Raw genomic sequence first — 17,364 nt, 5'->3', positions numbered from 1 at the left:
GGTGCCTAATCTGCCAAAAGCTATGTTAAACAGCAGGCCAAATCCAGAAATAGCAAGAGAAGTTCCAAGGAAGAAGTTGAAGAGAGGTTCTGAATGCTCTTATCAGGTGCCAAACTCTATGTGAAAGCACGTGGGGAGGTTACAGATAACCCCAATACTCAAACACTTTTTATGGAGAATCATAAGACAGGATTCAAAAGTGCTACACACACTGGTTCATTGAGGTGGTTGGAATCAGTAATAAGTTGGAAGAGGAAGAAAAGCCGATTACTGATGCTACTTGTTGGAATATTTGGAATAGGGTGGATGCAGAAAGAATTTTTAGTGAGGCACAGGGACTGGCATGTGAATGTTTTGACGCTAAAAAAGAGGATGAGAAGCTGAAGCTAACTGAGAGAGTCAGAAATGAGCATCATGCCCAGTGATAAAAAAAGAATTTTAGTATAATCTTTTAAAAAGCTACTATGAAATTTGATTCATAAAAAATGTTAATCATATCATAATAGAAAAAACCTGGACTAGTTATTCAAAATGTCTATCATGATTATAAGAGTTTTATTAACTAAACAGTATGAAAACCATAATTAATAATATTTCACAATAACTGAGTCTTGAGCTTTACGAAGCTCAGATCGTCACATTTAACTCTAAAACCATAACATGATATTTTTTGAATAAAATTCTTCCATATCAACAGTAATTAACTACTTTCAAAAGTCAATATGGATCCACAACTCATAAACACAAGCAAACCCCTAGAAACTTATGACCTTCTACCAGCATGCAATCTAGCAACAAAAGTAATCAAGACAATCAATTTTAGATAAATCAGAGTATGCAAAAAGCTATATGTGGCAATATACAAATATTCATCACATGACAAGAAAGAGACTATACAAGATAAACTTAATATCCAAGTCTTCACCGCCTTCACTGACAGACTAACCCTAGAGCTATTACCTGAAGATGTTAAACCACGCGATGAAACAAAAGCCTTAGTAACCAAGTAAGTGTTTGAAAGGTGTCAAGTGGAACAGTTACAAAAATCATTACATTCACAATTGTCACATGGTTATATATACACACACACACACGAGCGCATAATATCTCACTCTCAAATTCACTTTATTTCCTCTGACTGAACTCGTGGGCTAGTATTGACCCATGTGACTGATCAATAGCTCACGTAATAAATTCACCGATTAAGTGATATAAACAGGCCAAAATCCACAGAGCAGAACACCAGACCATAGGTTCCCCTCTAGTCCACTGGTGGGTGTCACATGCCCTACAACACATGAAAGGGCTAAAAGATCAACCAGTATACATCTGGCGTTCTACCACCTTAATACCTCTATAATATGTACAAAATTTGCCTCCTTATTTTCTCTGTAATATGTCTTCCACCAATTAACACCATCTCCTCTCGTATTTAAACTCGTGAGATTTCTAAAATAATCATTTACCGATAACATAATAACTTTCACATTTATCGAAATCGAGATTTCTAAATTTCAATAATCAACATCAATCCTCAAAACCATTTCTCAATAAATTTATGTCTCACATGTCAACTTTATAAATTCATAATTTCATAATTATTTTTCAATAACATGAAGTATCCCACGGTAATTTCAATAATAATACATTTCATTGTTCAAATCATATCCCAATGGTATTTTAAGAATATCATGTAATTCAAAATTACTCAAAAACATCATACAAGCATACATAATAAGTAGAAGGTGGTTACCTTTCACCAAGGCTATAAAAAGAATTACCACAAAGTCAACCCCATGCTCAAACCAATAATCCAACAATTAATCTACATAATTAATATAATTACATATCAATATAAGCTAATTAATTAAGCTTGTATATATTAGTTAAGTTCCTAATTTAATTTAATTTAATTTTTATTCTAAATTCTCACAACTCTTATAACCCAAAATTAAATATTTTAGAACTAACTTATAAATTTTTTAACAATTCAAATTATTCATTTACATTCTTGAGATTATTTACTTTAATAAAAAGAATTTTTCAAAATTTCTAAATATGAAATTATTATATTTTAAATTCTAAAAATCTCATTTCCAGTTCAAACCTGAAAACCAAACCATCAAAAATTCAATAGTACCTCAAATATTTATAAATAAATAATCTAATCAAAACTTTAATGGTATAACTCTCATATTTCTTTTTCTTCACAAATAATAGAATTTTAGCTAAAATAATTATTTTAAAACCTCCAATCATCTAATAAATAAAACTAAACCAATTAAAATGTTAATAATATGTCAAATAACCTAAATAAATTATTTAACTTAATTTTGATCGGTACAAATATGATATATCTCATAAATAACAAATTTTTCAACTAAAAATTAATTTTTAAATGCTAAAACTAATAAATGGACAAATTTAAACCGATAGAATTGATCTACTATAGTATATCTACAATACTGTGGTTAATACTCATCAAAACTCCACACTTATCCCAAATTCTACATCCAAAATTTTTTTTCTAGACAACACAAAATTACTATCATTAGATAGATCTATTGAGTAGAACAATTTTTATGAAGGAATTTTTGTAATTAGAAGTAGTCTTACTTACCAAGGTTATCTATGACGATGAAGAAAGAAATGAGAGAGAAAGCGATGCTGCAAACGAATGAACCCGAAGAGAGAGAGGGAGAAGAGAAGAAAAAGACGAGGGACAATAAAAAGAAAACATTTCAGGTAAATTGAAGTTTAATACCCTATTTAAAATGGAGAAAATAACAGTTTGCAACCCTTTTTTTCTTCAATTTTCAAATATTTAAATCCTTAGAATAAAATTAAAATGTTACAGTTAGCCATTAATAAAAGGAGAATTAAGATAAATGTTGATGGGTCTCATATCAGCAAGTTAAATTCTATTGGTATAGGGGTAGCGTGTAGGAATCAAAATGGGGAAATTTGGGGGAAAATATTTCTGCTGCATAAATATATATATATGTATATATCCATTTATGGGATATGTTTGTGAAACCCAATTAGGTTTTTTTTAGCCAATCTTAAACCCCTCCTGCTTCAATTGTTCTAATTTGGCCTTAGATAATTGTAGTAGCTAGTGACTGTAATATATTTTTTTTTGTCTGAATTTTCTTTGGTCACAAGATGAAGACAAAAAAAAAGCATCTTATCTCTTGAGATAAAATGACTATGAGCAAGCAAAAGGACTGTTTGGGCTTCAAAACTTAGTAGCACAAAATAAAGCTTTCATTGTGAAGCTTTGTTGGGGCATGTTGACCAAGCCAAATGCTCTTTGGGTTCAATGCTTGAAATCGAAGTACAGGTATGGTGATAACTCTATGCCAAGCATCAACCAAAAAAAGAATTCTTCAAGAACTTGGCAAGCCATTACTTTGGTGTGGGAAGACTTCATACAAGGGGTAGGAAAGAAAGTCTAATGGATATGATACCAGCTTTTGGTGGGATCAGTAGCTTCCACCAGATCGCCCACTCATCTACTATGCGCATCATCTGCTGGAATTAATTCTATGTATAAGATGATTGATAACGTTTCGAAGGATGGTTGTTGTAAGGTGGATGGTTGGACAGACATTCTACCCTCTTGGATCATTTCCAAAATTGTCTGAACATCTACTCCCGCTCCTAGCTTTAATGATTGTTTCAATTGGAAAGCATCAAAAAATGGCTGTTTTTTTAGTAAAATCAGCATATCAGTATAATAGAGGGTATAGAGCAGGGATTGGAAGAAATTTTTAGAGCTGGTTATGGCAATGGCAGGTTCCTGAAAAGGTTAAATTTTTCATGTGGCAAGCTTCGCATGCGTGAGAGAATCATCACTAATGCACTCACAGCCAAGAGATAATTAACCAATTTAAATGAATGTACATTTGAGTGTACGAGATAAGACAGTGTGTTCTACATACGCTTAGAGATTTTTTGAGAGCAAGAGAGATGTAGACCATTATTTTAAAACATAACGTGCTTTCTAGATTTTTCTCTGGTAATTTGCATGTATGACAAACATGAAATTCCCAAAACAAACCAGCACGAGGACGATTTGGTCATTATTCCTAGACTAAGATGTTTAGTCTAGGGTGTTAGCTACTTTGGACTTCAAGATGCTCCTTTATTTTTGAAGGCACGAGTACTAGCACAAGGGAATCAATTCACAAGTGTCGTAATTTGCTTATAGGATGCTCAATGCTCCATCAATAATGAGTTCCGCCATCAAGTTTTCAATGTCTCTGCATTAAAGGAAAGAAGATGGACTCCACCACCTCAAGATTTAGTTCAGGTTGAGGTGGACAGGTCAGTCAAACAACAACATAGTGCAGCTTGTGGAGGTTTAATGAGGAACTCTGTGGGAGCTTGGTTAAAGGGTTTCAAAAAAGCCTTAGGAAGCTCTTCGATCACTAAAGCAAAATCGATAGCCATCTGAACGGGTTTGGAAGTTGCCAAACAGTTACGGTATGCCAAAATCATGATATATTCTGACTTTTTAGAAGCTTACCACCTTATCATGCGCACGTGCGTAGCAAATAGTCCTCTTAGATCAGTTATAAATGAAATAAGAGATTTGATTTTTGGAAATGGGGAAGTGACACTTAATCACACTAATAGGACCATTATTGGGGGTGCTAATTTGTTAGCTAAGACAAGTCATGGTGACTATGTGGATACTATTTTGATTCTAGAAGCTCCAACAGAATGGCTTGACATGTTATTAAAGGAGAAAGGGACCACCACCAAACGCTTAGATCAATTGGTTGTGGGGTTGTTCTAGCTTAACCAAGGTCAGGGGTTTGATCTCCGTTCTCTTAATGTTCTCTTTCTATTTAAGGGGTACTCAATACATCGTACATGGCCTCTATTTATAGGTACAGCTTTACATCTTTAATAGAATCTACATATATAATAATTACAGATAATGAGAGATATTGAAAATACTGGGAGATAAGGGAGATAATGATAGATACATAGACATCCATAAAGATATTATATTCATAACAATGTCAGCTTTTTTATAAGTGGTTATCTAGCGTACGACTATTTTTCTGTGTTGACCTTTTTCATATAATATAATTGATTATTTTATAGGAAAAATTTGCTCAACTAATTTTATTAGACTTCTAATTCAAGATACAAGGGACTAATGTTTAAAATCATATCTACCTTCTATTAAATAATTGGGAATGAATAGCTTTGAATCGAAGGCTTACGTTGTGCCACTCTCATTCAATGAGAATTATAAGTTTGAATCCTATTTTGGCCCCAAAAAAAAAAGTTTGAATCCCTCTATATATAACTATATATATAATAAAAATATCTATGTAGTATGAGAAGTTCTATTCAATAATTGAGAGATAAAATCTGTCAAAGAAATAAAATGAAATAATTAAGACTCCTTTACACTACAAAATGGTTCTTATATTTAGAACCGGAGAAATATATTGAAATGAGAGTTTGGGTTATAAGCATTCATGGATAAAAATTAAAATTTCTAGTCCCTCTTCATGCGCCATAATATTTCAATGGGGTAATTTCTCATCAATAAAATTAGAAGAGATGTTGATCAAAGTATATGACCAAGTTAGTTTAGAATTTCTTTTTAAATGGAACATTCAAGTAAAACATACAAAGTTAATTGAGTAACGATAATTCCTCATTATAAAATATAGAATTTTGAGTATGTATTTCTATGCATGGCATGAAAATTAAGGGGAGCCCAATTATTTATAGTTTTTGTAAATCATGTAATTTATTATAACTTCTATTTAATTATGATGATTGTAGATTATTATAATTATTCATAGGTGATGGTGGGCCAAAAAATTATTCTTAATTAATGATCATTGACCTTAATTATTGCTTTAGGACGATCCTATAGAAACCGATGCCCAGAAAAAAAAAAAAAAAAGAGATCCTACAGGAATCAACCCACCCCCAAGTCGTCATATTATAAATAATTGATCCATGAGCTGCCTTTTCAGACACAAATAATCAATTTCTAAGTGTTTTTTTTTTAAAATTACTTGCAACATGCGAAGTGTTTTTTATATAAAAGTTAGATAAGTAATGTGAATATATTAAAAAAATTAATTAAGTTAGTTATTTATAATAAATATGTGTTGATTTTCTTAAGATAAATTTTTTTTAATTATGTACATTATAACTGTTTTTTGATGAAATATGTGTAATTAATAAAGATACTTTAAATAAAAGATTATAAATTTAGAAAATAAATAGATTAATTTCTTATATTTAGAACTAAAATAAATTTATTATTTAGCTCTGATACTTTTTACCCCCGAATAGTACATGAAAATAACCGTTTTGAAATTTACAATTGCGCTGTTTATTAAATAATTTAAAGACTAAATTTTCTATTCGCGCACACTCGCCAATGCGTGCCGCCTCCTCATATTGACATTTCCGAGTTCCGACCATCCTTAATACATAGACAAGATAATTAATTTACATACATTAAAAAATTAATAAATTAGTTATTTATAAAAAAAATTGTATGTTAGTTTTTTTTAAATACCCCTTCTAATTATTTATATCCAAGCATGGTCAAAAAAATTATTTATATCAAAAGCTACCCACATATAGAACAAAGTTCTATTTATATGTACAACTAAAATGAATAATTTTTTTAAGAAAAATTATAATTACCGGAGACAAAATGGATTATCCGTACATTTAAAATTAAAGCGAACTCATCCATTACCAAATATTATGCACAAAATCTTTTTAGGAAAGCTTATGTCTTGGTTTAAATTTTAAGATCGGTTTGATATTCCTTATAAGGGGCTTAAGGGTAATCTTCTTCGTTGAAAAAAATACAAAATATGTAATCTATGACGTGTGATTGCATTTTTTTAATGCCAAATTAAGGTATAAACTATAAAGCAATTGCTAATATTAGACACTGGGGGCAAGGGGTTTGACTCCCATATCCACATTGTGCTAAGTAGGTCATGTGAAAGAGACATGATAGCAAGAATAAGCCATGCACTTTTCAAAACCATTGCCAAATGCGTCACAGTTGGTCAATTTACAATTCATAATTTACACATAATCCATTGTAAAAAAAAGATTATTTTCTTAATTTTCTTAATATCATTTCAAAATATTCATTGACTCAAATTAAAATTGTCCAAGAATTAAAAAAGAGTTTGATTTCTCTATAAAAATTAATTTAGTACTCTTTTAGTCTTTAACGTAAGATCTAATTAACTAATTTGAGTAAATTAAAGATATTATTTAAATTAGTTAAGATGAAATTTTTTTTCAAACACCCTGAGTATCTTCTTTAATTCCCTCTTTTCCTCTCATATTTGATTATTCTTAGAAAAATATCAATAGGATTAATTTTAAAAAAAGTAATAAATAGGTCTTATATATAGAACTAACATTAACTCCCTAATTAGATCCTTTATTTGAGGTTATATTTAATCCTAAATATAAGATTTTAATTTACTTTATCTTTATTATTTTTATCAGAACTTAATTTACTTAACTTATAAGTTGATATATAATCTATTATATATAGATATTTTAAGAAATCATATTACATTTGTCATAATTAACAAATTTATTTGATTTTTTAAAATCCACTCAAATTAATTAAATGATGCTTATATTAAAAATAAGAAGAAATATATTGTCAAATATCCTCTAGTATTTTCTTTACAATTTAATATCTTATTTAGTATGATACTCAACACTATCAATAACAATAACAACAAAACTAGCTTTACCCTATTAAATGAGATAAGCTATACAGACCATACAACACTGTTATGTTTCATTAATGACCAAATTTTTAGATAGATTATTAACCAAAAGATCTCATTTAATAATTTTATTGAGTGTTTTTTTACAGTCTTTCTCTATTTTTTTTTTTAGAGAACCCATACTGTTTTATGAATTCTTCTCACAAGTGCTTTGAATATGGTGTTCTATGAACGTGTTCATACTACAGCTAATGATACTTAACACTATATGTTATATAATATTAAAATCTTATCAAGATTTAAGTCATTTGAGATTGACTCATGTAGCAAGAGGAGGATGAGATACCCAACAAAACTTGGTCAAGTTGATAAAAACTAGTCCATGACTTACCAAATAGTGAGTTCAAATCCTACTACTAATATTAGAGTCTTGTTGGTAGGTGATTTATAATTGTATTTATAAACGCTCTTTAAATATGAAGGCATATTCTTACTCTGATAAGCTCTTGAAATCTAACTCATCTAAATTTTTTAGTGCATTAAAAAAAAGAGTAAAGTGAGATATAGATCGACATCAAAAGTTCAAACCCTTTTAATTTATTTAGAAATTGTTACTCTTTCTATTATGACTATAAGAGCTAAATAACTTATTTATAAGTATTAAAAAAATAAATTAAATTAGTTATCTGTATTGTACTGATATTATACCTTTGATTGAAATCCACATAAACCCACATAATGTGCAATTAATATGAAAAGTTTGGAAACAAATATAAACTTAGAAAATAAATTCGATCAAACTCTTGCATCATAACAATTCCTCCACCACTTCTTGAACTTAGAATTCAAAGATTAAGATTTATCTTATCAAGTCTTATATTATTAAAGCTCATCTTATATAAGATACTATTCTCATCATATTTTATTGGGATAGGGTGCTTACATATCTTGAAAATATCTACAAAGGAGCTTCTAGTACCTGAATGTTTTTTTGGCTCTTATATAATTTGTTTTCATAACAAAAATATATTGGCCGTTGTCCACTATTAAATTTGACTGTTAAACTATACTGTTTGACTAGTATCTTTAGTGGTTAAATTTAACAACAAATAAAAGTTTAAGACAGAAATGTCACAAAATAAAACTTTCAAAACATATTAAGTTCAAAAATCTTTGAGACGTTGAATGCTCCTTCATAGATATTTTTGAGTTATTTAAGCATATTTCCCAACTTTATTTTATTAACCTATCCCTTTGAGCTCTATAAAGAGATAAAACTCCCCAACATTTTAAAACCCTATTAATGTGGGTATATTATTTAATTCGTTTCCTTTTGACTAATTGTTAATTGTAAATATTATTTTTTGTGGATATTAGTGGCTTCCTAAGATTCAAATAATCTAATTCTAATTATAACTTTCATGAATCTGTGTCTGATACATCGATAATGTTCTAAATGTATATCATTATATTAACATAAATATAATATAATTCACATCTTCCTATTTAATGATTACAGAGTTATAAATTGAGATTAATCTCAAAATCTTATAAGCACAATTTGAATCAAAATAAATGAAAAAACTTTTCTTGTTTCTCCTCTCTTAAATTTTCTTTGCTCTGTTTCCCTATATTTTTATTAGTTTCACAACATTTTTATTAGGGAAAAAGACAGTAAAATACCCTCAAAATTACTAAATGACAAATTAGGGTAGGTAAATTTCAAAATCCCAATTCAGACCCCAGGTACGATTTTGGAATTTTCAAATCTTGTAAAATGACAATATTGTCCTTACTGTTGGTGATTACTTCCATATAGCTATTGACTACTCTGTTTTAACTATTGACAACTTTTATTTTCAAAGTTCCAATGAATATTTTTATATAGCTATTGACTACACAAAAGTAGTAAATCGTATTACTGGAGTAGTCAATAGCTTAGCAAGAGTAGTCATCAGAATTTAAAAATAAATATAGTCAATAGCTAAAAAAGAGTAGTCAACACATAAGCAAGAGTAGTCATTAGAATTTAAAAATAAATGTAGTCAATAGCTAAAAAAGAGTAGTAACACATAAGCAGAGTAAGTCATTAAAGTTCAAAAATAAATGTAGTCAATGGCTAAAAAAGAATATTCAATATATAAGAAAGAATAGTCATCGGAGCTCCGACAACCGGTCACCGGAACTCTGATGACCAGTCACCGGAGCTCCGGTGGTTAGTTCGTCGGCAGGGTCGCCGGCGTCGGAGCTCCGGCGACCGGAATTGCTGATGTGCAGTATTTAAAAAAAATAAAAAAAAAAAGAGCATTTGTGTAATTTTATAAGATTCCTGAGGTCTGAATTGATTTTAAAATTTACCTATCTTAATTTATCATTTAATAATTTTAAAGATATTTTACGGTCTTTTTTTTTTTTATTATCATTATTGTCCAATTGTTCAATTATTTGACACATTTTGCTGGCAAAATGTATGTTATTTGACACCTTTTGTTTGTGCCTATGTATATATTGATCATTTTCTGCTGTCATCCAATCACAACGTACGGCCGCATTCATATTTCTGACAAGCTTGAGGGCAATTTGGACATTTCAATACGTCAAACCCCTGGTTTTCTCAGAACCCTCTAGATGGCGACGTACGGTGCGGCGTCGTCCTTCTCGGACCAGCGCTTAGCCTAGTTGATCTCTATTGTCTTGCAGAGAGCAGAGAAAGAGAAAAAGAGATTCAGACTTTTAGATATTTGAAGATTCCAAATTCCGCTGATTTGTTTTTCCCCCCTCTTCCCGCGAATTTTTGTTCGCTAATCTCTGAATTGACGTTTTTCCTGAATCATACACGGCCGATTGGAATTGCGATTCTCCGGTGAAACTAACCTTACTGGCATGGCTGGAACCTTGACGCCAGAGAAGAGCCCCCTGCTAGAGCCGACGAGCTCGAGGTCGGTGACGGAGACGGTGAATGGTTCGCATAAATTCGTGATTCAAGGGTATTCGTTAGCGAAGGGGATGGGAGTTGGAAAGTACATTGGCAGCGATTTGTTCACGGTCGGAGGGCATCAGTGGGCAATTTACTTCTACCCCGATGGTAAGAATCCTGAGGATAATTCAGCCTACGTTTCTGTTTTCATCGCCTTGGCAAGCGATGGTACGGATGTGAGGGCTCTGTTTGAACTCACGCTTTTGGATCAGAGTGGGCAAGGAAAGCATAAGGTTCATAGCCATTTCGATCGGTCACTCGAGAGCGGGCCATATACACTAAAGTATAAGGGTAGCATGTGGTAGGGTTTCGTCGCCCTTCTTGTTCTTTGTACTGTCATTAGTTTTATTTAGGTTTCAATTTGCTAGTATTATTTTTAAATCTTTGTCCTGAAGGGTTTTTCAATGTTGAGCTGCATAGGGAATTTGCAGCATGTGGGATGAAGCAGTGCCCTAATGTTTAAACTCTTCAAAAACTACCATTTTGGATGATAATGTCGGAATTTTATTCTTACAAAAAAATTAGCCACATGAATGCTAGGATCATTGAAATTGTAATCTGTCTCATGATATGATTGACTGATTGGGAAAACCATTCTCCTGCTTACTATTTTCATGATAGAGTTACTTAATTTACTATGCTTCTTAATATCGTGCTTGTTTCTTTCCTGTGACATTTTTATTTAACTTGAATTTATTCGATGCTGTCATACTCCTCGGTCCTAAGTATAGGACCCATTTCGTAATGTAATTCACACTACAAAATGAGTCTTATATTTAGGACGGGAGGAGTATTACAATATCACATATAACATAATGTATGTTGGACTTTCAGGGAGTGGATTTCAATTATGAATGAATCAATGAAATGTCTTGCAGAAAGATGTTTGCGTGTTATACCTTAGGATAATGTGAATTCATATCTAATCATCTACAAGAAATTAGATTGGTAGCTTGAAGAATTTTACGCATGTTGTTTATAAAACTGTGTGCATGACAACATAGCATAGATATTAATCACATTATTCAGTTCCAGTCGATGTCAATGTTACCTACCTAGGTCAGTCCTCTTACCTACAAATCGTGTGCCAAATCACCAGAAGCGGGATCTCCTTACCACATTCATGAAACAATGACCTTTGTGTGTATTGGCTCCTTATTTTGAAATGACTGCGTGTGTGGCTACACACACACACACAGAGACTTATTTATTTATTTCAATTCTGAAAGACTTGAACTTGGTAGGTGAATTCCTGGAGAGAGACTGGGCTAAAGCTGTCTAAAGTGTTTCTTTAACCCTGCTTTCCTTTCCTTTGTCCTTCTGAATCTGTAAGAAGTTGTGGGCAAAACAAAATTCACACCTTCTGGTTTGTCAAGGTTTTTCTCTCTAATTGGACATTTCATAGTCTACTCTATGTGAATGAAGCTTAAACAGTTTTAGGGGAAAATTGGCCAAGGTTATCAAATATCTAACTGTCACAATTTTTTCCTTATAAATTGGATGCAAAAATCACGTTAATGTGCAGAATAGAGTGCCTTTATGTTGAACTATAAATTATCTATTGATATAGATTATGGATGATGTTAATGTGTTAATGGTTTTAATTTAATTAACTCAATATCTGTAGATATAGATTATAGATGATGTTAATGTGTTAATGGTTTTAATTTAATTAACTCAATATTTAAGAATAAAGTAATCTACTTAATTTGAAAGCACGTTCGTGATAGACAGATCCAAGAGCTATATTCAGAGTAATTCGGTGATACATTGCGTTCATTTCTTGTGTTAGTACTTGTTTGGTTAAGCGGTGAGAGCTCAAATAAGCCCATTCGAATCAAAACAAGTGATTATGAAGTGTGTTTATTCTGTTTGTATAATTTTTATGAAATCCTGATGAATCGTGATTTCACTCTTTTACCATACTTTTACGATAAATACCAAGGAGTAGCATATGCGCTTGAAGAATTTCGATCAATTTTTATCAGCTGAATTTTCTCTAATTTACCCTCACACACTCCTTTGAAAATCTCTCCCCAAATGATTGTATTTAATAATATTTATTAAGTTCATGCTTCTTTGATAATTATACATCTATAAGTGATTTTAATGAATGAAAACCAAACATAATCACAATTATTAAAGTCACTTATTAAAAAAAACAATCCAAACAGAAATTACGATTAACCGACATCACTTATAGCTAGAGTCACTTATAAAATTTACGATGATCTAAAATTATAGTTGTACACTGCTAATCTAAACAGGCACTTGTCTTATTGCTCTTCTATCATGCGTATATTCATATTTAATGTGAATCTTGTGCTTAGATTGTTTTATAGTCATAGGCTATTGTTAATTATCTTTTATCTTCCTCTCTTGGAAACAAACTTTGATATTTTATATTTAGCATGTTAAGTTGTAACATGTCTTAGTTTTTTTTTTTTTTTTCCTGAATTATGATTAATGGACTTTATATGTACCTTCTAGTTAATACTACCCCCATTTTCAAATATATGACACTTGTTGGGGTGCTTTAGTGGTCCAAAATATGAGACACTTGAATCTTTTATCCTGAAATGTCCCTCATTAAATAAAGCATGAGGAAAAAATATCGGATTTATAAGAAGAATTGTCAGCCATTGATTGAGGGAAAATTTGGAAGCAAATTATGTGTTGCTACGAATTTAAGTGGCCTAATTTTATTAATCCATGTGAGGTAGGTATTAAATATTTGAGATTGGAGGTTGTATTTTCTCAATTAAAATTTATAAATGTTGATGTTAGCCTAAGTGAACTTTAATTTAAATTGCATTTTACTGAGTTCATCCATTTTGACTTACTGCTTACTGGCCAAAGTCCCATGCTGCTCACCAGATTGAAGTGCATGCTGATCTATTTGTGCATGTGATTGTCCAAACAAAAGAAGGCCAAAAAAAATGAACTATTTGCAAGTGAATGCTAGAGCCTAGAGGGTAATTTCTGCAAGCAGTTAGATATGCTAGAATATAGTGATTGCTAGATCACTGACAATGATGAATTTAGTGTGTATCCTTTGTTATTTCTTATGGCATCTATTTTCTTTTCAGATAATGGATATTGTCCGAACCTGAAAAATGCCCTTCTTCATTGTCATTTGTGTGATTTTGATCTTGTTTATCTGTGCTTGTAGGGGATACAAGCGCTTTTTCAGACGGTCTTTGCTTGAAAGCTCTGATTATCTGAAGGATGATTGCCTGAAATTCAACTGTACAGTTGGAGTTGTAGTCTCAGCTGTAGATTGTCCTCGACTTCACTCAGTTAAGGTTCCAGAATCTGACATTGGAGCTCACTTTGGCATGCTATTGGAAAGTATGGAGGGTTCAGATATTACTTTTAATGTGGCTGGGGAAAAGTTTGCTGCTCATAAGTTGGTGTTGGCTGCTAGATCCCCAAAATTTCGCCTTGAATTATTTGGAGGTGTAGATGAGGATGAAGAGGAAATTACCGTGACAGATTTAGAACCTAAGGTTTTTAAGGTAGAAATTCATCATATTTGTAATTTGCTTCCCTTGAACGTTAACCTCACTGTCCAGTTAGGTTTAACATTTGGATGGCTGCCTGTGTTCTACCCCTTTTTTTATTTTTAATGGTGATTTGCGGTCCCAAACTTTCTCTTACTTGGACAGGCCATGCTGCACTTTATCTATCGAGATACCCTTACAGATGAGGTGGATGTGATCCCGTCAACCTCATCTAGTGAATCCTCTGTATCTGAGACATTATCAGGAAAATTGTTAGCTGCAGCGGACAAGTATGGCTTGGAGAGGCTAAAGTTGATGTGTGAATCTCGTATCTGCAAAGACATCTGTGTAAATTCTGTTGCTGACATATTAACCTGGGCTGACCGATGCCATGCAAAAGAGTTAAAAGATGTTTGCTTAAAATTTGCTGCGCAGAATCTAGCAGGTATATTTAGCTAGCATTGCTTGCTTCACTTGCTATGAAATGGGATGGGAAACAACCATGGGAAAAGTAAAATGCATTTTAAGTTTTTGTTGAACACGAAGCTCTATGATGTGCTTTTTTTTTTTTTTAAGAGTGCTTTGGTTTAAAATTTCCATATAGGGTAAAGGTATCATAATATAGTTATTAAGACATCAAAACAATGTTCTTGAATCTCTAAATCTGCTAGAAGAATGCCTGTAGTGCAGGAAGCATGTTGTTTTTAGATTCTAGTATAGAACTATGGGAAAATTTGTTTTACTTTGTCCAACTTTCGTACTTTTTTTTTTGGGGGGGCTAGTTTTGCATCCTCAGCATTTTTTGTTTGGACCTGCTGCTGCAGCTGTGATGAGGTCAGATGGATTTCAGTCCATGAAAGAAAAATGCCCTTGGCTACAGTCGGAGATGTTGATGACAATTGCAGGGTGTGAGAATGATTACTGCAGTGCTGGGGGGAAATCTCGGAGTGTGTGGGCCCAACTTTCTGATGGTGGTGATTCAGATGGCAGGAGGGTCAGGCAGAGAACCTGATATCTCATGTCAGGCTTTACTCTGATTATCATGTGAATGTTGGCGGTAAAACCAAGAAAATATGAAAGAAAATGATGATGGAGTGGGAAGGCCCTCTTCTGGTCAACTTTTCATTTTGCCCTACTTCAATGGAACCTGTTCATTTTAAAGAGAAGTTAAAGTAGTTGATATTATGCGGTTTTTTTAGTGGTGAAAAGAAGTTACTAGGCTGTTTAGGATGATAGGTTATTGTACTGTGTATAAAGATAGTTAATTTGCAGCGATTATTATTTGGGATGCCCTGACATGAAACTCATAAAGTGTTTTTGACACGATATTTCAAGTCATGCTCATGCGAGGCCGTTGTGGAATTGTATGTTCTCTTGTGCACGAGGCATGCAGTGTGTCTGTGCCGGTGAACATCATGTCTCTATCTTGTTCATCCAACGGCTCACGAGCACACATCTTCAAATGTGCTGCAAGTTGAAGATTCAACCTGAATCGTGCTGTTGGTCAACCTAAAATGAAAGGAAAATCGGGCAAATCTTCGATGCAGCTAGAGCAAGAAGAAGGTGTGAATGAATTTTGGATCCTTTAATTATTGAAGTGAGGAGAAATAGTGTGTGGGACTCACATGAAACACACTATGACAGGTGAGCCGAATCTTTTGCTCTCTCTTTTTAATGGAGCAATTAAGCAATTAAGGGAATCCTAAACCTGACTTGTACTGCATCTTATTGTCAAGATGTGGATGATGATAGAAGCTGATTCTTATTTTATATATGCCAGTTTTGTAATACAAGATTTGGCATATAGGTTGTTATTACTGGGCTGAAATGGGCAGTGCGCTGGAGTTTTGAACATGGGACGTATCTTTTTGCTGCAGCCCATTTTCTTTGCTGTTCCTAGGAAGGACCAGAAAGTGATTGTGTGCAGTTTCATTTCTCATGGCTGTACAGGACTCATTTTGCGATTATCATGTATGTTGTATGTGATTTGGAAAAGTGTAATGCAAGTGTTGAAATCTAGAGGTAGCAGAGTGAAAATAGTATCCTTTTTGGGCTCTTTTTTCCTTTTTAATATATACAATTATCTGATATTCAATACGGTCATGTTAAATTTGAGTATTATAAAGTTAAAGCAAGGTTTCATTTGTTTTAAGTTTAAAAAATATCTTCAATCCTTTCATTCTAACACTATTGGGATAGGAAGACAGAGTAAGGAATTAAAATAAAATTTTGTATGAAGTTAAATGACTTGGTGATTTTGTGATGTTATCCAATTCTTTATTTTTTTGTATGCTTTGTTTTATTCCTACTTTTTTAAACTATGGTTTGAAAAAGCATACTTGTTATACGCACAAATATGAGGAAATATGTGCAAAAACGAGTAAAATTAATGCTTTAAAGAGCCACACTTAAAGTCGGTCAGAAAAAGAAACACAATGACACGAAGCATAGCCCATTGATTCCTGGGTCGTGATTATTTTGGATTTATGCTCTTTTTGATTTGTTCGTATCAGTTGGATATAACGAATTGATTCTATCCTTTAACAAAAATTTAAGGTCTACTTGTGGTGAGGCTCTAAATGGTTTGACTTGGGACATAAGTTAAGTAGTGAGCAAGCACTAGTTTCTTGGTCCCCAAGGAATTAGAAACGAGTGGTTCGCTATATATATAAAATCCCAAATCCTAATAACAACGTTGTCCGATTCAGAAAGAAATTGCAGTATTGTCTCAGTTCATCACTCAAAATCGTTTTTCATGTGCTGAAGAAGGAATCATGGAATATTGCGATCACTGCAGAATATTTTGCATATCAAGAGATGAATCTGGCCCCCATGAATCCAGGTACGTAATGTTTTCTCTTATTTTTCTCTTTAGCACTTTATTTCAGAGTAAAATACATGAACTATCCTTATATTTTACCTAAATTGTAAAAATATTCTTCCTATTTTGAAAACAGATACACCTTAAAATTTAAAATTAAATGTATGTTACAAACTTTTCCCGTCCACCAAAACTATTAATTGATTATTAAGTTTGACTCTTAAACTTTTGTTTTAATCAAAATACCTTTTTTTCAACACAAGAATTATTTAAACATTTTCAAACACATGGATTGAAGTTTAA

The 17,364-nt window shown here is 32.2% G+C and overlaps 1 protein-coding gene across 3 annotated transcripts; it reads left to right on the top strand.

Moving 5' to 3' along the window:
* The first annotated feature begins 10,409 nt into the window (after nt 1–10,409).
* LOC114755127 (BTB/POZ and MATH domain-containing protein 4) lies at nt 10,410–16,382 on the top strand. 3 transcript variants are annotated; one of them, XR_003741276.1, is made up of 5 exons: nt 10,410–11,038; nt 13,910–14,255; nt 14,406–14,685; nt 15,065–15,884; nt 16,048–16,382. XR_003741276.1 is itself a non-coding variant. In XM_028944004.1 (4 exons), the coding sequence occupies exons 1-4, from the start codon at nt 10,644–10,646 to the stop codon at nt 15,250–15,252; spliced, it is 1,209 nt and encodes a 402-aa protein (XP_028799837.1). In that variant the 5' UTR covers nt 10,410–10,643; the 3' UTR covers nt 15,253–16,382. The 3 variants fall into 3 exon arrangements, 1 of the variants encoding a protein (XP_028799837.1); XR_003741277.1 differs by having other exon boundaries at nt 16,021–16,382; XM_028944004.1 differs by having other exon boundaries at nt 15,065–16,382.
* The last annotated feature ends 982 nt before the right edge of the window (nt 16,383–17,364 follow it).

Source organism: Neltuma alba, unplaced genomic scaffold (assembly GCF_004799145.2).
Source record: "Neltuma alba isolate B1F8T4 unplaced genomic scaffold, ASM479914v2 tig00001315_pilon, whole genome shotgun sequence".
Classification (NCBI taxonomy): Eukaryota; Viridiplantae; Streptophyta; class Magnoliopsida; order Fabales; family Fabaceae; genus Neltuma; species Neltuma alba.
The sequence above is the reverse complement of the archived record's forward strand: the minus strand, read 5'-3'. Positions and strand labels throughout refer to the sequence as shown.

Excerpts from the sequence above, each read along its gene's own strand:
- LOC114755127 (XM_028944004.1), top strand. The coding sequence starts at position 10,644 with ATGGCTGGAACCTTGACGCCAGAGAAGAGCCCCCTGCTAGAGCCGACG. Across the intron at positions 11,039-13,909 it reads AAGTATAAGGGTAGCATGTG|GGGATACAAGCGCTTTTTCA; the intron begins GTAGGGTTTCGT and ends CTGTGCTTGTAG. Across the intron at positions 14,686-15,064 it reads TGCTGCGCAGAATCTAGCAG|CTGTGATGAGGTCAGATGGA; the intron begins GTATATTTAGCT and ends CTGCTGCTGCAG.